At 43.4% G+C, this 24510-nt stretch overlaps 1 protein-coding gene across 2 annotated transcripts in view; it reads right to left on the bottom strand.

Annotated features, from left to right (window-relative positions):
- Positions 1-24510, bottom strand: part of HPF1 (histone PARylation factor 1) — a 141012-nt gene that overhangs the window by 40915 nt on the left and 75587 nt on the right. For both annotated transcript variants that reach the window (XM_078677059.1, XM_078677060.1), the window contains exon 6: positions 8075-8162. In XM_078677059.1, the coding sequence (XP_078533185.1) occupies positions 8075-8162 (88 nt within the window). The remainder of the gene's footprint in view (positions 1-8074; positions 8163-24510) is intronic.

Here is a 24510-nt window from a genome sequence, read left to right on the forward strand (position 1 = left end):
TTTTTTTCATTACTTAATGAATATTCTTTAGTTTCTGGCTATAAATTAAATTAAATATTGATAAATCAGAGGTCCTTCCCCTTAACAGGTTATGCCTTCCTCATATGTTCGAGGGTTCGGGATTTGAATGGAATACTAGATTTATCAAGTGTTTAGGTATTTTGTATGCTAATACCATTAGAAAGACCATCAAAATCAATCATTGGGATATTCTTAAAAAACATTCTTCTCTCATAGAACGTTGGACCCCCCTTTTTCTTTTGTGGTGGGGTCGCTTATCAACCATTAAAATGATGTTGCTCCCCATTGTTAAATTGTTAATTTTTATCTGTCCATGCTTCCAGTCTCTCTTCCTCACTATTTTTTTAAATCCATTAAATCGCCTTCTTGTGAAATTTTTATGGAATAATCGTAAAGCTAGGGTTTTGCTTCTACGTCTTCAACAACCTAAGAACCTAGGTGGTGTCAGTTTTCCTAATATCTCACGTTTCCACTCTGCTTTTACCCTTTAACAGATTTGGCCCTTTCTCACAGATTCGTCCTCCTCTCCTTTAACGGCTTGGAGCTCTTTAGAATTAGCTCAACTTACTCCCTTCTCTTTCCTTACTGCAACTCGGTTGTCTCAGCCTCCTGCAAAATTTATATCCCCCATTTTCAAGCATTCTAAAGCCCTAACACTTTTACTTTTTCGTTCCTTTTCCTCTCCTTCTGATAGTCACTTGTATACTCCGCTTTGGTACAACAAATCTCTCAAACTCAATAACAGAGCGCTTTTCTGGAAGGAGTGGATTGACAAAGGCATTATTACATTTGAACATCTACTCACCAATGATTCCTAACAAACCTTTCAGGACCTCAGTGATTCCTTTGGTATAACTAGCAAACATTCCTCACACTTCAAATTGCTTACTCCTACCCTATCCTCCCTTATTTTACAGGACATTTCATCTTCCTCTGATACCTCCCTCCTCTTCTCTCCACCAGATTTTACTACTCCCTTTAGAGCCTCAGCTATTTATAGATTATTATCACATTCTCCTATCGATAGGCCCAAATCCAAATTGGAACCTGCTTGGGAACTGGATCTAGGCCAAGCCTTTTCCCCACAAATCTGGGACTCCATCTGGTCTAAAATACATACAGTCTCCCGCTCAGCTAGCACTACACAGATCTTTTATTTTTTTTTATAATAGGCTTTATTATACCCCCTCTGGCTTGTGTACATTTAAACTATTAGATTCTAAAAAGTGTTGGTCTTGTTCCTCCGATAATAGTGATCTATTACATATGTTTTTCTATTGTCCTAAGGTTAAATTACTCTGGTCCCGCGTGTGGTCCACACTTAATATTTTATCCAATGATGTTCCATTTGAAATTGTTCATATTTTCTTGGGTGGGTTGACTTCCATATGGACTGTTCCATGTCATGTTTGTAAATGTATTGATCTTTGTATTGCACTTTCCCTTCAAATAATTACTACAAATTGGAAGGATACTACAAAAATTGCTTATAATGCTTGGTGGAATTTGTTCTGTCACCATCACAGACTTGATCGTGCCTATGCCACATCTGTACCTTTACTAATCAAAAGAGATTTATTATGGTCTCCCTTAACGAATTATCTATCTAGACATGCTTCCTGAATATTTAATTGTCCCTATCTTTTCTCTAGTGATTATTTGTTCAATTTTGATAATGTGATATTGTATCATATGTTCCCTTCTTCTTCCCCCCTTTTAACCCCCCTCTTTACTCTCTTTTTCTCCCTTTAAAAAAAAAAAACCTATAAAAGCATTGTTCATTGGTATGAGGTTCCCCCCTTTATTGGGGTACGTTTTCAATTTGCACTCTTATTATTGGATGCATTTTACTTGTTTGATATTGTTCATAGATGTATTGATGTTTTACGTTGCTTAATTTCATTTAATAAAGCTTTTTAAACTCAAAAAAAAGAACGTAGGTCTGATTACAAAATTCCACATAGTTAGGAAAAATAATGGTCACAAATTGCAACCAGTTTATGTGGCCAGTTTAATAGTACCCCTGACTTTTAGTTATCCCAGTGCTTTTGGTCCATGTCATCACCTTTTGCTAAAATGTTTTAGATAGACATGCAGGGTTTTCATTCAGGCATGTTTATGACTTTTGTTTATAGCTAAAATAAGATTGTTAATAGGTAATGGGTATCTCGATTACTGCTGCCCTAGGATGACAAACTCCCATAACAAAGTAATGATTCTCAATCTGTCTTTGCCATTTACTCTTAATCATGCCAGAAGAACCAGGTAATTATCACTTAGAATCCAACAAATTAAATGAACACTGTCCACTCCACTGATTCTCTAATAATGCTTTAGGGATTTCACAGAATCCATCGGAATCATTTTGATTACTTGAATAATAGTTCAGATTTTATAGAGTAGGTGTGTTGAGGGCAGTCCGTGACATGAGCCATGTCAAACACGTCCATTGTTTTCTGCATGGCCCATTGTACTTTTTCCTAAATTAGCCTAACTGTGCCCGTTGTAGGCCTCCTTTTCCTTTGCACATCCTAGTATAAAAACATGCTTGCTTTTGTGCCATGTTGTACTTTTCCACAGAATCTGCATAGGTTTTCGCGTTTTGTTCTTTTACTGGGATTTAGTCTGGGCACCACCAACCAGGTCAAACAACGTCCCTTGTTATTCTTTCGAGCCAAGCACTAGCATCAAGACATAACACAAGAATGCAGCTGTTTATGTGTATACATGTGCTAGCATATAGATAAGTACATGAGCAGCAAACACAGATGTAACGAAAATTCTGAGACTAGAACACTGCATTTGCGGAGATGTGGAGCGTTCATCTGTGTATGCTGAGGTACAGGGTCTGCTGAAAAATCCCAGAGATCTTTCATACAATCATTTATCTATACTAGCAGGGGAGGGGTTAGGTTATTCTGTCTCAAAATGACAGCACTGTTCATAGTATATGAATTAATGACCAAGCTAACAGTATTTTTATTATGCATTTGTTTTCTAATTGTGGCACGTCTACCGCATTTCAGAGCATGATTGTTAATGGATATTCTAAACTTTCTTCGTGTCCCTTGTTTATTTTATTGTGGATAAGTACGAGTGAGGCAGCGAAAGGGTGTGCCTGATACTGCGAAGGCTGAGAGGGTATAGCGTTGTGCTCTGGGGTGCCAATTCACTTGCTTCCCTGGTATGGTTAGGAGGGCAAGTAAGGCACTATAGCTAGACTGACTCGGGTTCATGTATACTGAGATAGTAGGATGACTCAGTCCCTACATGCTGATGTTCCATGGTCCCAAGCATAGTTCTGTTCTAGAGCAGAATCCCAGCAACATGGCCCCATCAACGTTTGGTCAAGTACTTATTTTCTGGAACCCAGAGTAGTGTGTGTGTGCTGGGCCACAATACCCTTGCACCTTTGCCCGGAGACATCTGTGGTGATTTGGTACTACCAGTTCTGGTGGTTTTTCAAGCTTGAATAATAAAAGCTTTTATACCCACATTGCTACTATTTGAATCATTTCCATTTCGCTACAGCTAATCCTGTGGCCATTAATGTTAACCACCACCCACTGATTACTAAACATTTGCTTCAGCATGGAGTCCCTAATGCAGGAGCTCCTGCGATTTTTGTAGCGGAGGCGGACGCCGCGTTCCGCTTTGAGGTTTATTTGTGGGTCACCTTTCCAGCTGTGGACGCTATGACACTACTTTTCATGATTATACCGTACCACAGGTTACATATCATCCATATGCACTTCTTGAAGTTCCTCTTACGGTTTGGGAACACTAGACCTGGTTTAATGGCGCCCTTCCCCATGTCCCTGGTAATGTTCGAATGGGCCCCTCAAGTAATGACGGGGCCACATGGCCGACGTTAGCGGGTTATACCCCATATTCGGATTTAAATGCTGTTAGTTTAGTTCAGACGCACGGTTTGTATAATGTTGCAGTCGGCCTACATAGATGTCTTACATGGTTTGTTTTACATGCTTTAATAGCTGGTCAGGCCTGCAGGCTCAACCACCTGCTGGGTCTTTAATCAGCCCTTAGGTTGTTAATTCTGTTAGGAGCAAACTGCCCACTAATCACAAAGATATTCCCTTTTGGATTGCCCAGAAACCCAAGACAAGCACAGAATTCTTACTATATGCTTAACGAATGGTCTGGTTCCCACTATCGCAGACTACAATTCCTGGGGGACAACTTTTACCACGGTTTACACACTTTGTCATGGCACTCCCTTGATGGCAGTTCTACAGAACGTACTCAAACAGATACAGAATGAGCATGGGGCCGGTTCTGTCCGGGATGTCGGAATGAACCAGGTGGAACTGTTCCGCGTCCTCTGTTTATCCAATGGGGGCTATTCAAGATGTATTTAACGACTTGTATGCAACATCCTCTTTTTTTAAGCAGCATTGAGAAAAGGAGAATTCTCAAAACGTGTTTGCTGGATGTCGAATAAATTACCTGTGCAGAACCAGTTGTGTGCTCCAGTTCGTTCCGATGGAACTTGTGGTTTAAATTGACTCGCGAGGCCACGCTCACGTTGGATGCACCGGTCATAAAGAGTTCAAAGTTTTTTTGTGTGGCACTTGTGAGACGGAAAATAAATATATATTCATTAATGTTTGCCTGGCAAGTCTGCGGCACACGCTGTCCCCACTGGGCTATAGGGTGCTGTGTTCCCTCCCATGGAACCAGTGCTGCAGCACCTTACGATCCACAATGTCATCCTGGCCAGTTTCAATAAGATGCCATGCATCTGATAGTTTGAGTGCATGTGATGTGAGTGCATTAGGCTGTGTTCTGAAAGCCACAATGCAGCAAGTTGTAGTGCAGGTGTGAGTGCAAGAGCCAAAGTGGATGTGCATGAATGTTCAAAAGAGGTTACTGGTGCAAGTATCAATCCTGGTGTGAATAATAATGCCCGTGCTTGTGCATTTGCAAGTGAGGTTACTGGTGCAAGCCCTAGTATAGGTGTGAATGCAAGTGGTAGGGTTGGTGCAAATGTCAGGGAAGGTATGAATGCATTTGCAACTGACGTTACTGGTACAAGTGCCAGAGTATACGTGGGTGAGATGTAAGCGAGGGTATTGGTGCATGTTGCAGTAAATGTGCAAGAGTAGGAGTGAGGTTGCACGTGCATGTGGATGGAAGTGCAAGTTCCAAAGCAGATGCATTTGAGGTTACCTTTGCAATGTATTACTGCAAATCCAAGTGAAGTTACAGTTGTAAGTACTAGCAAGAGTAGAAATGCAAATGAGATTAGTGGTGCAAGTGCCAATATGAGTGGGTTTACTGGTGCTATTTCAGGGGTGAGCAACATTACTGGTACAAGTTGTTTATGCACTAGTGCACTTGCTAGTGCAGGGGCACTTTGAAGACTGGATTTGCTGCTGGTTTATGTTCAATACTCTGAGCTGCACTTCTCCATGCACATTGCGCTAGGAGCACCTACTTCTGAAGTTTGAGCCACAAAATGGGGTAAAAAACAGCTCCTTTAAGCTGCCCAGGTTACACTTTTGAGAGCTTAGAAAGTGTGGGTGTGCCTGTTGTGACTTATACTCTCTTAGTTTACCAAAATACGTTTTTTTGTATTTGTATACTTGCCATCTAATTTCTATGTAGCAGGTACCTTACGTGCCTTAGAATCAAGATACATAATAGATCTAAATACTAAGATACCACACGGACTGAACAGTGGGGAGGAGTTAGCCACTCACATAGGATAATAACCTCCTTTTGGAGACACACACTTCCATACATAATAAAAAAGAATAGATAGGAATGGACCAAGAACATAGGAGGGTCAATTACGGTCTTTTCGTTTTTAGAGGTAATATCTGTTTATTACCGACAGACGATCTATCAGTGGATAGCAGTGACTGAACATGAACTGTATGTTGATTCCAACCACATGAAACTCGTGCCACATTGTATAAGGCAGCATGTACCAATGTATAAATGTTACATTGTAATGTAAATTGATTATTGGTCTCACTATTTTGTAAACGTGATGACGTTTGTACCTATTCTCAAAAAGAATTTTTAAAAAATTTAAAATGACGGTCTTTTCCATGGGATTCCGGTTCTGATTTTACTCTGTGGAGGGTCACACATTTTTCACCCTATTCACTTTATAATGTTTTAACTTGTATAGGTTCACGCGGCTAGGATCGAGATATATGATCATAGCACTCTTTCGCAGACCTGTTGTTTGGTAGAGCTGATCTAGATGATAATCACTCCCCAACACTGTGTCACAGCCCACTTCTGCAGATGTCTTCTGCAAGTATAGGGATCCCATACACAGACTGTTCCTTAAAGAACGGTCAGATTTTTTAGAATCCTTAATTCTAATTGAGGGATTAGCTATAATCTCCTATGGTATTTCTTGAAGGATGAGCTATTGTGTGAAGAATCCGGACTATCTGGATCATCGTATTTATTTATTACACTTTGTACACACCAGGGGGGAAACCTTTTGCCAATAGAGGGGTACGGATAACACAGAGAAGTATGTTTGAATTTGCATAACTTTAATGATCTTCGCTGATACCAATGACAGCAGAAACTTGATTTAATCTGCATAAAATTATGAAGGATTTACTAAAGAGCAATGTAAGCGCAATTGAATTTGACAAGATGTATACTAAGATAGCAGTCAAACTAATACCGCTATTAGGAATTGGTTTGAATCATGCTACTTTATTGAAATTGGCCAACACTATAGATCTGCGGATAGGTTGTACTATTATCTATGAAGGACAGAGAATAGATCACAGGTAACCATGCACTCAAATAGGAGGAATCTACTAAGTTAAAATATCACCTAAACACATTTTAAGGAGTCAAAGTAAATCTTCATTTAACTGGCTATTTGAAGTGGATGCAAAATCAATGGCTACCATTTAATCTTTATATAGAAAATTAACTAAAACGAAAAAAACTGTGAATCACTGAAGAGAAGGAAGTATTTTTGGGTGGATGTCAAACAATGTGCACACGCTTTGTTCAGTCACTCAAAATGAAGGGAGCCTATGGTTAAAGTGGGCATGCTGTATGCTGTGGTGGGCAGAAGCAAAATATGAATGACAATTTCTCAACACACATGCCGGATTGCATTTCAGAAAACTTCTCCCACCCCAGTGATCTTAATCTTTGTTAGAAGCTTAGTGCCAAGTCCTGGGTAATTAATGACTCCTGCATGGCAGGAAACATGAAGGTTGTCCAATATCTTCAGAACTGTTCGGGTCAGCATACCGCGCACACGCACCCTAAGATTTTCTAGTGTGCAGATCGGCACAGACAATTGATCCTGTCAGCATGCTCTCCTCCAGGACCTCTGCTGGACTTCAAATGCTAGGTTCAAGACTACAAGTGTTATAATGAGCAGCTTCCCAGGGCAGAATGCAAAACAAAGTTAAAATTGAACAGGAGATCTAACACAACCGACCCCCATAAAGCCTTCACTCCTCATGCAAAGAGGCGCAAAAAGGGTAGACCAAAAGAAACTTCACATGTAAAAGTCTTGCAAAACTAAAATAATAAACAAAAACTAAATAAATAAGCTACAAAAAGTTAGAAATAGATAAAGGAGGTGTGTTCCAACTCTTTCGGAGACTCTGCATATGCAGTGTGCCATGTATTCATTATTAATCATCAGGGGTGATTTGTAATCAGTCACACATTTCCATAACAGTCTCATTTTAAAACAGTTCAATTTTTTTTTGCATTGGTTGGAAGCAATTGGGAAGCAATTTGTGATGTTTAAATGCGACAAAATGCTTCAGTATGTTAATAAAAACAACGCAAAATCTTAGGTTCGCCATCAGAATTTAAGCTGGCGGTTGACAGGAAGGTTACTAAGGCAACATTAAAGCAGCGAGAATGCACAGTCCAATGATGAGAATAAATGAATTATCCAATACATTAATATGCCGAAATTGGAAATGGTAGAAAGCAGGCTTGGTTTCCAATTAAGTACATTAAAACCCACATACACTCGAACATGAAACCGAAACATTTTGAATCGTTTTGAATTTCATCCTACCGTCTGTCTCAGGAAGCTCCCTGTAACCAACATCATTTTTATCTATCACCACCATCAGGCCAGCTCCATGAAATGATTTAGTCACCACCTAAGTTGAAAGACGAAATCAGTGGCAATTAAATACAAAGGTGCAACGGTGGAGACGATTGTACATGCAAGACACATTTAGATCAAAATACATTTATTGTAGGACGTTGGTTACGCGACAGGGCACAAGTGTTCTTTATGTGGAAGCAGGGTCTAATTTAAGAAGAAAACAAATGTAGCTGCATGCTGGCCGTTATTTTGTAAAACCGTAACAGAAAACTTTAAATCTGAACAGCGAATGAACGCCTTGCTACAGATACCGACAGTGCTAACATGTCAAAGATTTTCTACAGGAAAGGAAAAGAAGGGGAGCCATGTCTCAAATCTAGCGGAATTGAAAATGGTTGGAGCTGGCCGTAAATTGAGCAGGAAGAGAAATAAAAGTTTTCCCGGAAATAATAGAGGGGTCGAGCAAGGGCCTACGACACAAATGACAGGGTCTTGAGAGCCATCGTATCGTCTGAAATGTGGGCTGAAAGGTGTGCTCTACGAGGCAGACCCAATACATGGCAAGTTGCCATGTTCGGTATCACCTGAATACTAATGCCTCAATTTTGGCTAGGCCTAGGTAAAGGGCATTGCCATAATTACGTGACATGTAGATGTATGCCTGGTCCCTTGAATAATGCGGCCACATTATTATTATTATATGCGGCCACATTATTATTAGAAGAGGGTTGACTAAATTATAGAGCAAGAAACGAAAAATGGTGTCACATTCTGATTAGTATTTCAATCACGTCACAAACACTGCATAGGCTAGGGTTTCACATCATTAATGCCAGTTTATCGCCATCAGAAACTGAAAGGTGACCAGCGTACCCTAGCTAAGGCCCCACAACTGCATGACACGACTTTTAGTTTATTAACTTTTGATTTGCTAGAGTTAGATTTTTTTTATTGTTAAAATCTGCAAATTATGCAACACATGGTGATCTATGCAGCAAGTGCAGAAAATGCAAATGTGGCAGGATTTTGTAAAGAATCCCGAAAATGGGAAAACAGGTTGAGAGAGTTTGTTCAACTGATGAGTTGATAAAAAAATGGTACACATGTTGCATACTTGATACATTGATTCTGGAGGTGAAACCAAAAAAGGGGCCATAAATTGACAGGTCAGAGAGCGAGAACCACCAAAATCGTTATCTGTTTTCTCTGATTTGGAGAGGATTTGTCTAAAGAGAGAGCTTAAATCTCCCTTTTATAGTTGTATTTGTTAAATACAATAGGTTGTTACCAAGTGACGACACGTGCGCTGACTGCAGGCTCGACCCGAAAAGGGACAGCACACAAAAGCAGGAACACCCTAGATTTCATTTTTAAAAGGATGAAAGTATGTGGACTGTGGGTTACGGAAACGTCAGTGACTAACAGTTTCGGACTGTATTTTGCTATTCTAGTGGAATGACACTTCATCACGCTGAAAGCGTCAAGGGAAAGAGGACAATAGGTCTCACTTGAAACCAAGTGAGTCCTCAAGCTTTGAAAGGAGTATGTTACTCACCCTGTAATAATCTATTCGGAGCGTGTACATCTGTAGATTCACATAGATGTATACTCCTGCGATCTAGTGTTGGACCCAGCCTCTGCAGGTTGTTTTTCTCGAGGAAGTTTTTTGATCAGTGTTGTGTTGTTACCACCCCCAACCTGACGTATTCCCCATGTTCAACGGCTCCCTTGTTTTTTTCCGCAATAGGGCTTGGACAGTCTGCATCGGAGCTCTGCAGCATTCTATACGAACGCAGCCTACCGCAAATAAAAACACGTGACCAGAGATCCAGTAGATGACACCCAAGGGTCCTAGGTGCCAGGAGCCGACTACCTGGCTACCAGTACACACATGCCTGTCGGGAATGACCATGACCAGGTGATGGAGACGCAGAAGGACCTCTTTAGACGGTGCACTCAGTGTGGTACTAAATAAAACTCACTCCAACACATACAACGTGTATAATTTTTTTCCATCTCCAGAGTACAAAGACAAGAAGTGTGTAGCTTAGGCATGGTTTAATACAAATAAAAAAGACACTTAGGACCCGTAGAGATCGACGCCTGGCACGCACACCATGGAACTGGCGACCACCGAGGCAGAATTCTCGCGAGGGAAGTGCTCCAGTAGGCATCTAATATGTGGAGCAATCTCTCTGCTGGAATAGGGGATTCTGAAAGACAGTCAGTAATGAAATAGTCTGATTGATGTGAAAATCCAAAATTACCTCCAGGCAAATTTCAGATGGGTCTTGCTGACCCCTTTTTTAAAAACTTTATATGGCTCATGGAAACATAATACTTGTATGTCACTGACCCTATGTGCAGATGCTATATCCACAAGGAAAGCAGCTTGCGACAAATGTTGCTGTAAGGAACTCTTGCAAATAAGTTCAAATGGTGAACACATGACTCTGGAGAAAGGGCAATAGGAAAGATTTTAAATCCCCTTAGGATTCCTAAACTAGAGACATATTGAAAGAAAAAAAACGTTTGTGAAGGGCATTTTATTTTGCAGGCAGTAATGACTGCCATAAAAGTAGTCTTTCATTGAGGATAATTGTAAGCCTAACCTGGCTAAATCAAGAATGTATGGGAATAGTGCTTTTTAGGTCTTGCCTACGCAGCGTGCACGAGCTGCATAGGCAAAAAGACCTTTTGCAATTGCTTTGGCTTTTCAGCCAAAAACGTGCATGCGTTCTATTGCCGTCAATGGCAACGCATGCACGTGTGGGGATTCACTTGCGGGAGCCTGCAGCACCATATGGCAGCAAATATCGCTCCTGGCGCTGCTCGCAAGTGAAACGCTTTCACTTTTGCCGACATTGTGTGCTCTCCGCACACTCCCTGTTTAGGCTGCGGGCTCCGTCAGCGATATGCAGCTAGCAAGTGGCGCTGTTAAGCTTTTAAACATTGTTTCAACTGGGGGAGCATTGTGGGTTACTATAAGTCTGCTGTGTTGTTTGATGGTGTGCCTCACAGCTGGTCGCTCCCTTCTCCACTCCGGGCTCATTAGCACTTCGCGGGTGGTCTTGAGCAATGCCGCCTCACTCACCAGTGCATGTGGCAGTCTTTTAAACAGCTTCAGAGTGCGGCTATACTCGCAACTGTCTGCTGATTACTGTGTAGTTCAGGCTCCCAGCAGAGCGTCGGCATCGGGCCACAGGGTGCCGACAGTTTCCGTGGAAACTCACCCATACTTACTTGTCGTGTGCTGAGGTGACCGCAGCATTGGGCTCTACGAGGTCTCCGCATCGGTAATTACTTTCGCCCCCCAAGTCTGATTCATTGCTGGCTGGAGATCAGGCAATCATAGCGCCATACATCGCCATTTTGCTGGGCCTGTTGGGCGGGGCGAATCCTCGGTCTGGTGTGAGGATCTCCCCCAGGACATCAGCAGCCGGCCTCCCCAGATTCATCTATGCCTGGGCAAGGTTTCCGATGTCTGCCGCAGCAACAGACTTCGTAGCGCCATCCGGGTCAGCTCCGGGTTGGAGCAGGTAAGCGTCCAGCCCCAAAAGTGTTTTAAGCCGGATATATGTGGCCGGGAAGGGGAGCCAGTGATGGAACTCGGAGCACGTCCGACTTCATTGCTCGCATAGCCAGGCTCCCCCTTCATTGCTCGCGTAGCCAGGCTCCCCCTTCATTGCTCACGTAGCCAGGCTCCCCCAGTGCATCACCTCACTGAAATGTGTCCTTTAAACTTTTCCTAAACATTGACCCCCTTCCAACATTTCCTTTCGTCTGCTATCAAATACACTCCTGCAATGTTGTTCTCTTTAGTAATCACATTATCGAAGGCCATTACAATCCAGAAATTCCAACAAGCTTTCATACTGTTAAACCCGCAACATACCGTTATCCAAAAATATCTTACCTCCATCCCTTCTACCCTGAGCAAGAGCTTCTTCACTGAAATCATTCAATGAGCATTTTCATCTGACCTCTGCCCACTAACACTTAAAACTATCCCATCAACCGTTCTATGTATTACAACAAGCTAGGGCTATTGGCTTTGTCAATGGCTGTTAGTTGCATAAGATACATAAGCAACAACTATGGCTAAGTTGCATAGATTATTGAAAATACTTCAGTTCTGAAATGATGAGACTAAAAGAACTATAATGAGTCTCTTTGAAGTTACCTCAAAGGCAGTGAAGGGTGGTATTGCTGCAGATGTAAGGTTTTTTTTCACCCCAAGGGTAAGGGCAAAAATGGACAGCCCGAAACAGACCCATTACAGCACCTGCTTTTTAGAACTACCAGTGCTGAGCACCGGCAAGATCCGGCCCACTTAATACCCTGCTCATCAGCCCTCTGTCCATTTTCTAATTGTAGGCATTGTTTTCCAATGAAAGGTGCAAACTTTTTATTCGGACCACACCCCTTTGAAGGAAACAAAAGATTTAATTATAGCCTTCTCTAGTGCCCATATCTTGACACATTTTAATTGGATCGTGGTCGTATGGTGTGTGGCTCTCACAAGAATAGGCTGAGTAGTATTACATTTTACCCTCATTTGTGAAGGTGTTGCAGGGCAAAGAGGTACCGGAACTTGAAAACACAAAAGGAAACAAAGTGCATACTGAATAGAAAAGATCTTCCCCAAAACTTTGAGGAGGCCCTGTTCTTCTCCACTCATTGTACCCTGAGCAGAAAAGGGCTGCTTTATCATCTGCGAGCGGAGGCGGGCCATTAATTAAGGAAGTAGTAATTGGCTACAATAGGTCAGCAATTACCGCTACAGCAGAGGGAGGTCAGTTGGTTTAAGGGCGGAGGAAGGGGCTCTTGTGAAAACATATCTCTTAGAGCTCAGGTGCAAGAGCTTTAGGGTCATCTCTTGAGACATCAAAAGGGAGGCAGGACCTTATACTGTTGCACTTCATGGACTTGGCCGCGGCCTTCGATCATGTAAACAGGAACAAGTTATGGTGCCTGATGAGGGACATGGGAATAGACCTAGGCCTGATTAACATCTTGAGTGAACTACACCAGGACACAACAGCTAGGGTATGTTACAACACGGAGGGGGGGAACAAAGATTCATTATCCTGCACAAGTGGAGTGCAACAGGGTTGCATCCTAGCACCTTTCTGTTCTCGCTCTACATAAATAACCTAGAGAAGGCGTTGTTGGCCCTGAACTCGGACTGCCCAAAAGTAGGATTGCATCATATCCTGGTGCTTTTGTATGCGGATGACGCGGTTCTGCTTGCACGCACTCCGAGGGGCCTGCAATGCCTAATCGACGGTTTTGTTAAGTTCATGGGGAGTCTGGATCTGTCAGTAAACCTGGGCAAATCGTTTGTGATGTTAGCAGGTTCAAAACCGTGTAAAAGTTTCTCCTATAGGATAGGGCACCACACACTAGAGAAGGTGAAGTCTTTTTCCTATTTAGGGTTATTGTTCGACAGGGCACTCAAATTAAAATCACTAGTGGAGGATCGATGTTCAAAATTAATCTCCACAAATGGTGCCATAGCAAATTACGGCCGCAGGCTGGGTTGCTGGTCTCCTGAACAGATCCTGAATCTCTACAACTCGATAGGGTGTGCAAGAATAGTATATGGGTCGGAAGTCTGGGGTTATGTGAATGTGGAACAATTTCAAGTTGAGGAAAATAAATATATGCAAAGGATTTTAAAAGTCCCTCAGTGTACCTCAGCGGCAATTGTACACAGCGAACTAGGGAGCCCTTTTATCGAGGATCAGATTAAGTCAAGACCTGTATTGGCATGGTGGCAAGTGGAGTAGTGTGGCTCACTGGTTAGAGGCGGCAGACCCGGGAGCAGAAGTCGGCCCGGGACCAGGGTTCAATTCCCGACGCGGCAGGGTCGTGGACTTGGGTCAGTGGACGCGATAATTCTCGCTTCGGTGCTTACTCTAATCAGGGGTACCACTCGGCAATCAATACAAAAAGGGGGGGACTGGGGTAGGACAATATTTTACGGGGTCCAGTGTACTCGTCCAAAGACTTGTAGCAAAAAAGGGGTTGTACAAAGTTCCCCGGGAAGAGTGGCGGAGAGGGGTGTGTGTGCTAGTAAGTGGGGGGAATTTGAATTTAAATTTAAAAACATTTCTATAGCGCACTTTTACCATGCGGTTTCTTGGCGCTGAATCCCCTAGTTGGAACTAGAACCCTCAAACAGCCAGCAAGCTAGGTGTCATGCTTCATCATATGGGCTCTGCTCCTCGTCAGACTGGCGCTGCAATGTCTGACGGGCTCCCGAAACCGGGGCTCTTTAGCGGAGATCTTTTGTTCCCGCCATATGGTGCATGCGTGTGTGAGGGCCTGGGGAGTGTGGTCGTGACGTGAGTGCTTAATTAAAAAAGGTGAGTCAGTCCACACGCTAATTTTATTCCCGTGGTAGACTCCCTTGGTTAAAAACAGAGGGTGGTGGTGTATGAGGGGAGAAAAATTACCCTAAGACTGTCAGAGTAAACTTAACTACTACCCTCAATTATTGGTCAACATGTTTCATGCCTAGTGGCAATTCTTCAGGACCTAGTTAGATTGTACCACACAGTGAAAAAATATATTTAAGTGAAGGGTCGAAAACTTGCAAATAGGTATATGACCTTATTTAGTCAATAATACCGGGGTGCAGGCCAATCGGTCCTGCTGCAGTATAGTTACCTGTAGAAATGGAATAGAAGCCTTTATACAGGATAACTGCATAAATGAAGTTTCACCTCAAAACATAGTGAGAGCACACACACACACACACTAACCGTGCTTATCTTTAGAGACCGAGCATAGACATTGTAAAAAATTGGCATCTCATTGATGTGACCAACTAGTTCATGCCATACCATGCATCGGTGGAAGGTGACATAAAGAAACAAATCCAAAAAGGTGCTGTGTAATCAGAGGAGGGCTGTTTAAGTGACCTTACCCTAAAAGGTTCCCTGACGGACCTCGCAGTCTGCTCCCGTGGGACCGGCTGGGGAGGTATGGTACCTAATTGCAGGGAATAGTGGTTACTTAATAATAGTTTGTTCTATTATAATTTTTAGCTGGAGTACTGTAGTCCAGGTGTTGACTAACCACATGGAACGGGAGACAGGGTAAGATATTGTACATTCCTTCGTACCCCGAGCACTAGAGTCATCCGGTATGTCCCCGACTGCCTCACTCGGCCAGGGCTACACCGTTCGTGAGGCGGGAGCAACGACCACCAAGCCCAGAGCCCGCCGTACCCGCGCCGCGCCCCAGACCGTGCATCAGAGACCCAGCGCGGGCCGGCAGAGCAGCCAAGCCCCGCGGCCGCGCCCGCCCGCACACCAGGACCGCGAGCCGCACCGTGGTGCAGCAAGAAGCGGCCACCCAGAGACCCACACACTCGTGGATCCGAGTAAGAAGGCACAGCAGAGTTTACCTGGTCGGAGGTCGGCGAACCGGGGCGGTTGCTTGAGAAAATCTCACCTTCGGCGGCAGCAGTCCAAACCGATGCACCTACCCCACGAGCGGCGTCAGGTTCATGACGCAGAGCAGCTGGTAACTAGCTCTTCGCGGGGGCAATATTTAAGTGCCATAGGCACTGCCTGCTTAGGCGTCACACGCCATTGTGGTCCCGCCCCCCCCCCATGACTGCGCATGTGTTGCGATGGTGGGAGCCTAACCACAGGGCGGTCTGATGACTGTGGCGGCCATCTTTGAGAGGTAAAGATCACTAGATAAAACAGACAGAGAAGTTGGATACTAGCAGTTCCCTCTTAAGCTATATAGTTGAGGGAATAAGCGAAACAATGCAAATACCCTGATGTTTACTAGCCAATGAGTTTCATAATTCGAGAGATACAGCAGAAAGGCATAGCATTGTATGGCATGTATCTCGCATAAGTACATGGATAGCTAGGTTACAGGCCTAAGGACATCCAAGGGACAGAATCATTGAACCCAACCAGGTCCAATCGGAGACGATGGACCCATCTTTGTTCAATCCTGAACAGGGCTTGCTTGGAAATGGCTGGATGGGCTTCTAAAACCAACCAGGTCAGACAGTCTGCTGGGTGTTTGTTTTGAAAGAAGTGTTCGTATAGTTTGGTATGTGTTTTAAAGCACCTGATGTTGCTCTTGTGCTCTAAAATCCTCACTTTAATGTGCCTCATGGTCATTCCTATGTAGTTTTTGCCACAAGGGCAGGTAATCATATAGATACACTTGGTGCTGTTACAATTAGTGTGCTTACGTAGTTGCCACAAGAATGTATCAGTAATTCTGACTTCTTTACATTGGGATGTCTGAGGGCATGCCGCACATCCGCCACAAGGGAAATGACCCACCACTGGGGGAAGGTCCCACAGCCTCCTTTGGTTTTCAGTGGTGTTTTGTCTTGGGCGTGTGTGTATTAGGGCATCCTTAAGATTTGCAGTTCTTTTAAAAGCGAATCTGGGGTTTGGAATTCCTAGCCCACCCGAGTTGACTAATGGCCAATGTTTATTTATTGTTTTCTTGAGAAATGTAGAGTTCGGGGTGAAGGATGTGACACACGTTATCAACTCATCTTGGGCCTTAGGATGTTCTTCCAGCAGGGTCACTCTCGGGTTATTCAGGGCTCTTTTGCGTGACTGGTTTACTAGTCTGGTGGGATACCCTCTGTCCTGTAGTTTGTGTTGAAGCAGAGTGGCTTCCCGTTGGAAATCTGCTGTATCTGAGCAATTCCTCCTAATCCTGAGGAATTGGCCAAAGGGAAGGTTATCCCTCAGGGCCCGTGGGTGGTGGCTCTGGAACAGTAAAAGACTGTTTCTGTCCGTGTTTTTACGAAAAAGAGTCGTGCTCAGACTGGTAGGATTGAGGTTAATGCATAAGTCCAGGAAAGGGATGGTGGTTGTAGACATTGTTCCCGTGAACTTAAGATATTGATTTTGGAGATTAATCCAACTGCAGAAGGCCTCACAGGTACTGCGATCACCCTTCCAAAAGACAAGGATGTCGTCAATATACCTGCGCCACAGGGTGATGTTATCACGATAGGGGTTGAGTGCAGATTGAATAACCCTTTCCTCAAAGGTTGCCATGTAGATACATGCCAGGCTTGGAGCAAATGTAGAACCCATAGAGGTCCCCTGGATCTGATGGTAGAGTTGGGAACCATATTGGAAAAAGTTTTCAGTCAAAGCCAAGGAAGCACATGCCATGATGAATGAAACCGGGGTTGGAGAAGACCAATCTTCCAAAAGTAGGGTGGACTCTACTGCCTCCAGAGTAGCCTGTTGGGGGATATTAGTATATAGCGCCTCAACATCCATCGTGAGGAGGAGGTCCACACTTCCCCTCCCCTCAAAGGATTCAATGAGGCGGAGGACGTCTCGTGTGTCTTGTAGAAAAGAAGGAATTCTCTTCACCACTGGTTGCAGAAAAGAGTCACAAAATTTTGATAAGGGCTCAAGTAGAGAGCCTATGCCAGAGACAATCGGTCTCCCAGGGACTGGAGTGACACCCTTATGAATTTTGGGGAGGGTGTAGAAATACGGGATGACCGGGTCAGCAGTGACTAAGAATGCAGCTTCATTTTTGGAAATCCACTCATTAGTCTCGCCCTCAAGCACAAGACTCGTGATAGTAGTCCTGAGTCGTTTAGTGGGGTCAATGTTGAGTGGTCTATAATGAGTGATGTTAGAGAGTTGACATCTGCATTCGGTGTCGTAATCAGCATGATTCTGGATCACAGTGGCCCCACCTTTATCTGCCTGTTTGATCACTATGCTGGTGTCATTTCCAAGTTCAACAACAGCTTCTTTCTCAGCTTTAGTCAAATTCTTGTAAGAGGTAGTGTTAGGTTTATTGTCTAAGCTCCTAAGTACTGCCTTCTCAAAAGCTAGTATTTCAGGTGGAACCATAGAGTCTGATGGCGTAAAGGTAGATGGTTTGCGTAGACCAGTGTCTGTTTTGTCCTGCTCTGGTTTGTCTGCAAAGAAGGATCGTAGGCGTACCTTCCTGAAAAATTGCTTTACTTCGCATGTTTCAGTGAAGCTATCAGGTATTGGAGTGGGCACAAAGCCTAGTCCTTTCTCAAGGATATTAGTTTCCAGAGTGCTAAGTGTTCTGCTGGACAAATTCACAATCAGACTCTCCTGCCTCTGGTTGTGCTCCTGGTCTCCACCGCTGTCTGTGCAGATGGTTGATCTTGCCACTGGACAGTTTTTTGCCCTCCTCGCTTTCGCCCTCTTCCTCTGCCCCAGCCTCTGCCTAAAAAAGGTGGGTTGATTGGATAAAATTGGGGGGGGTCCTTGAGGGTAAAAGGGGTACTGCCAAGGCGGGGGCATCTGTGGGGGTCCTTGGAACATTTGGCCATTGTTTGGCATTTGGTTCCATCCTGGACGAGGTTGATTACCACGATTGTTGGGTCGGTTGTTATCACTAGAATCACTGCCAGAGGAGCCCCTCCGGCTGTCATTATCTGAGCTCCCATCAGTGGAGTAGCCATTCTTGTTATTACTGTAACCATCTTTAAGGTAGGGATATACCCTTTCCTTGTCAAATTTGGCTATGTCCTTTTTTAGTTTAGTCATTTTTTGTTGTATGAGATACTCTCGGTTGTCAGTGATCTCTTGGTTGATCTCGGCCAACTTTGTGGTGAATGGAGTCTTCTTCATAGTGCTTTGGAGTGTAGCTTCAATAGCTGTGATCTTAACTAATAAAGCGTCAGCCAATCTTTTTGCAGTTTTTACAATCAGAAACAAGAGGTCTTTAGTGCATTTCCAAGAAATGTGACACCAGTCCACCTTGAATTGACCGTCTTCTAGGAACAATCTCGGCATGATGTTCACGATAAGGCCCTGGGGGGCTACCTTGGCTCTTAAATATTCCATCATCATTTCCCCGTGTATAGTTATCCTGAGCCATTCTTTTTTGAGGGTAGTTATAGTAACCCAATCCTCAGTAGCAGCACTGGAGGCAGTAGCTCCACCCATTCCAAAGAGTGAGGGAGCTGATCTCAAGGCCTCTTCGATTGTTTCTTCATCTAAACTCAGACCCGGTACATCCTCCATAGTGAGGTGTTGTATGTACCGGTCTAGGTAATTGAATAGTAGTGGAAAGTGATACGGAAGGCCAACTGTACGTGATATGTATCAGTGGACACACTATGGTCCTCTCAGTAAAAATGAATTACTGTAGGTAACCTCAAAGTCCCACGAGAGAGCTCTCGCGCAAAACTATCAATACAAAAAAGGGGGGGACTGGGGTAGGACAATATTTTACGGGGTCCAGTGTACTCGTCCAAAGACTTGTAGCAAAAAAGGGGATGTACAAAGTTCCCCGGGAAGAGTGGCGGAGAGGGGTTGTGTGCTAGTAAGTGGGGGGAATCCCCTAGTTGGAACTAGAACCCTCACACACCCAGCAAGCTAGGTGTCATGCTTCATCATATGGGCTCTGCTCCTCGTCAGACTGGCGCTGCAATGTCTGACGGGCTCCCGAAACCGGGGCTCTTTAGCGTAGATCTTTTGTTCCCGCCATATGGTGCATGCGTGTGTGAGGGCCTGGGGAGTGTGGTCGTGACGTGAGTGCTTAATTAAAAAAGGTGAGTCAGTCCACACGCTAATTTTATTCCCGTGGTAGACTCCCTTGGTTAAAAACAGAGGGTGGTGGTGTATGAGGGGAGACAAATTACCCTAAGACTGTCAGAGTAAACTTAACTACTACCCTCAATTATTGGTCAACATGTTTCATGCCTAGTGGCAATTCTTCAGGACCTAGTTAGATTGTACCACACAGTGAAAAAATATATTTAAGTGAAGGGTCAAAAACTTGCAAATAGGTATACGACCTTATTTAGTCAATAATACCGGGGTGCAGGCCAATCGGTCCTGCTGCAGTATAGTTACCTGTAGAAATGGAATAGAAGCCTTTATACAGGATAACTGCATAAATGAAGTTTCACCTCAAAACATAGTGAGAGCACACACACACACTAACCGTGCTTATCTTTAGAGACCGAGCATAGACATTGTAAAAAATTGGCATCTCATTGATGTGACCAACTAGTTCATGCCATACCATGCATCGGTGGAAGGTGACAAAGAAACAAATCCAAAAAGGTGCTGTGTAATCAGAGGAGGGCTGTTTAAGTGACCTTACCCTAAAAGGTTCCCTGACGGACCTCGCAGTCTGCTCCCGTGGGACCGGCTGGGGAGGTATGGTACCTAATTGCAGGGAATAGTGGTTCCAAATCAAAACACCAAGTTACGTGATGTAGATCCTTTTATTTTCAAATCTCAAGCAACTTCTGCAGCCAACACGTGTTTCGTCGGGCATCAATCATATGCCAAGACAACTTCCTCAGGGCTATATTAAGCAGATCTCGTTTTTATATATAGTTGGAGTTCATAAATGTAGAAATTAAATCTTATGTAGTTTTCAACACCCGAATACCAAGTTTTTAGTCCATGAGATTCGTCGTCCCAATATCAAAGTCCAGAATCAAGTTTCAAAGCTTAATCATAGCATGTTCGGGTTTCCCATCTCCGTCCTACCGTGTTCGGCAGACTGGCCAGATTTGGAAATGGATTGAAATCATCGCATGTACCTTTAGACCTTGGTGTCTTGAATCTAATTGTATGAAGATGGACTTGCAACTTTAATGACTTTGGATTGAATTATGGAATCGTGATACTTTCAATGTTGAGTGCTCAGCAAGATATTTGAAAATGCTTTTTAACACACACGATTGTCCTTGCTGCTTTTTTCCAGAAGGAGAGGACGGAAACTTCTTGACAGGGTGAAGATTTTTTTTAATATGTCCGCATTATGAGCACCTATTGAAACAAGGCAGGATATTTGAGACCATGTGTGCCAGCACTTGGTTCCTTTTTAACAGAGTACCACTCCCACCTCAGCATGGTGAAGTGCCTTGATTTACATCGCTGGTACTTTCAGATCCCTCCCGCCTCCCAACACAGCATGACAAAGCACCTTCATTTATTTAATATCGCCGTCGCTTTCACTTTGGACTCGTCTAGAGAAGCTAGATGTGAAGTCTGACTCGAAGGTAAAATTCAGAAATATGGTGGGGCAAATACACGTGTTTGGTGTGGGTTATGTAATGGAAGGCTATTATATTCAACTGATTGCTGGTGGACTGTACTGAGGTCTTGTGGAGTGCTACTAGATTATTTTGGGCTAGAGGGATGGAAACGTCTTTGATTTATTTCAAACCATAAGTTGCCCACTTTCGTTCGATTTGTGCTCTTCTTGATGTATTTTACTTGTAATAATCAAAATAACTATTCTTATATAGCTTTTTATTTTGAGCTTCTGTTTCCGTGTGCTGCAAATATGTGTTTTATATTAGCCAATTATGTACTCCATTTTCCCGACCTCTTATGGACATAAGGCTAAAGCTGGCTCTAGACTGAAATCTCATACTAATTGCCCCCTATCTGGGAAACCGCTGAAACCCACACACTGAAGAACCTCCAGCTATTAAAGTCTGCTAAGCCTCCTGGACTTCTATTGTCTTTGCCATGTTATTTCCAGCAAGATACCTCAGTGGGTTAATATGCCTATTGCAGATTTGCGCGGGCCAAGCTACAGTTTAAGGTTAGTAATAATCCTAGTTTTATTGAAGCACAGTAAATAAATAGAAATCATATAATTAAGTCATCCTGCCTCTCTGATATAAACTGCTTTCAGGTCTTTACAAGGGTATTAATGCCTTATGTTTTACAACCAAACCGTGCACTCGCGTGGAAAATTATGCAAGGCACTGGCAAACATCTTCGCTCAAAAAGTGTTATTTTGTGAAATGTATTTTGAATTTCTTGAAAAATAATAAACAGTTTAGCACATTCCTAGGGAATAGTAAAAAATAATGTTTGCATTTTAACCCTGGCAAGTTTTGCCCATAGTTCATAAAACTGTAGATACTCAGCTGGATTGTATAGGTGCTTGGAACAGTGGAGTGTGTGACCAGTAGTCATAATTTCAAAGTCTTTAATTCACTATGTTTGAGGTCCTGGTCCAAGCTCAGGAACCTTCGTGAAATATTTAAAGCCTGCTGCAAATAGATCCGTTAAATTCCACCTGCACCTAGAACCCAGTGCTTTCTTATTTAATGTACAATCTCACGACATAAAAGCCACTGTTTTCCCCTATTACCACTCGAGTTTCCAATATGCTCACTGTCATAAGGGCGGCCAGGCCATGTATTCTTTTCTGGGACTAACTTTTCATGCTATTAATGTGGCCTGCAAATACCAGAATGTGAGCTTGGCATAGCTCTTCAATCAGTGTGGCACAGCACCCAGGATAATGTGCTGCATGGCTAAACACTTACAAAGTCCCAAAGGCGAGACCTATTGGCTATGCCAGTGCTTGTTCTTAACAGGCTATAGGGCAAACTTGCTCTAAGAACACCGAAGAATCTCTTCCATTTAAAAGAATACTAAGAACTTGTGGATGGACGCTTAGGTTCTTTCAGACTGTCCATCTACTTCTATTGAAGGCTTAGGTGACCATACAGAGTGACTTCAGAAGTCAGCCAGCCATATTGAATGATGGCAGTTTGAGAAAAAAAACATATGGCCTCTGAACTTGTGCAGAAGATCCAGCCTGAACTGCAGCTTTGTGTGGTTCTTCTGCCGACAGGTGGAGAAGGTCTATATACCACCACTGTTGGGGCCACTTCTGGGTTATCATGATCATTTTGTCTCTTGAGTAAGTCAGTTTAATTAGGAGTGCTGGTTTCGGGGCATCAGTGAGAAAGTATAAAGAAGTTTTACTGTCGGATCCATAGGTCATTCTCCTTCATTACTGGTTGGTCATTTCTTTTGGTGACATCAGGCTTTTTTATTTTTGTCTGCACTTATAAATAGATCTGAACGAAAATCCCATTGGTAGAAGACATTGGGAACGAGTGAATTGTTTGGAACCCACTTGTGGTCATCCTGAAATGTATGTCTGACCATTCTGAATTCCTGGAAGATGAACTGCAGTGAATTTCAAGTTCCGGACTACTACTTCCAAAAGACCTGAGTCTATAGAGATAGAGCCTTGGATCTTATTCCTACCAGCTTGTTCAGGTAATGCATGGTTGTCATGCTGTCTGTCTTGACAAGCAAGAGGCTGTATTAAAAATTGTGTGGAAAGCTCTGCCTCAGTCCCTGTAGATTACTATGGTCTGCCATTTCCGTATGAAACTAAGTTCCATGAATTTGCAGATGATCCATGTAGGCACCCCAACCGGTGATCTTGTCATCAGTTACGATCAGCTGAGACGGGACATCTCAGACTGGTTGATAGTTCATGCCATGTAGCAGGTTCTTTGGATTCTTCCACCACTTGAGACTGGGTTGCATGAGGAGTTAGTGTGACTTTGCCCTCCCATTTCCTTGACATTGTCATCATTGGTCCTCTTTTGCCACAATCTCACATACATTCTATTGTTCGGTAACAGGAAAATGCATGATACCATGGCACCCAGGAGTGATTAAATTTCTCACAGTTGGACGGTCAATGTCAGAAGATTGGGACACTATCAGATGAAGAGCTAAAAAGACTTGTCATCAGAAGGATAGACTTTTGCCTTGGAGGTATCTAGAATTGCTCAGGGATAACGCAATAACTAAATTGGAGTCAAGATTTGCTTTTCTTGATTGACATGCATTCCCATTCAATTTAGAGTTGAGCTGAAATGATTTAAAAAAAAAAAAAAGCGTTAAGGGAGAGCGTGTCCCGCTTGTGTGCAGGCAGGACAAACCTACTTATGCAAATAGTGCTCGTAGGCTCTAATTGAAGCCTACTAAGTGACAACACATGTAACAGGGACTCCTCACGGGAGGTTACAAGAAGAGGAAAGACGGTACTAAGGAGGGACTACTAAGTCTATTGACCAATGAAAAGCCACCATTTACAAAGGACAGGAACAGGAGCCAATTAAAAAGATGGGTGGAAAGTGGGCAGACCTTCATGCCCTTATCCTGAATAGACCATGTCTCGAAGAGACAACACAAGCGCTGCATAGGTGAGACCTAAAAAGGGAGAGCTACTCATTTTCAGAGACACCATCAGTAATCTGTGATGGGAGATTTTAATGCAGTCAAGGATGCAAAATGGGACCGCAAAAGTGGGCAGTAAAGGGTTGAACAGGACTCTGTTTTGTTGATGCAATCAGATAAAAAATTCAGATGAAAGGTGGTTTTAGTCCAGCATCCGCAACTTTCAACTTGGCAGCCAATGGCAGTCGGGTCCTTGAATGCTCCAGTGACTCGGGAGGTCACGTGGTCCAGGGATCCAGACGGCAACATAATGGAAGGACCAGAACTATGGTGTGCGGTGCACTGCTGGTCAAGTGCAGCTGTTCTGGATGGTAGCGTAGGAGAAACGGAAGTAGGCGTAGGTTGCCGGGAGGTCTGCTGTGG

This window comes from Lissotriton helveticus, chromosome 2_1, assembly GCF_964261635.1.
Source record: "Lissotriton helveticus chromosome 2_1, aLisHel1.1, whole genome shotgun sequence".
NCBI classification, from domain to species: domain Eukaryota; kingdom Metazoa; phylum Chordata; class Amphibia; order Caudata; family Salamandridae; genus Lissotriton; species Lissotriton helveticus.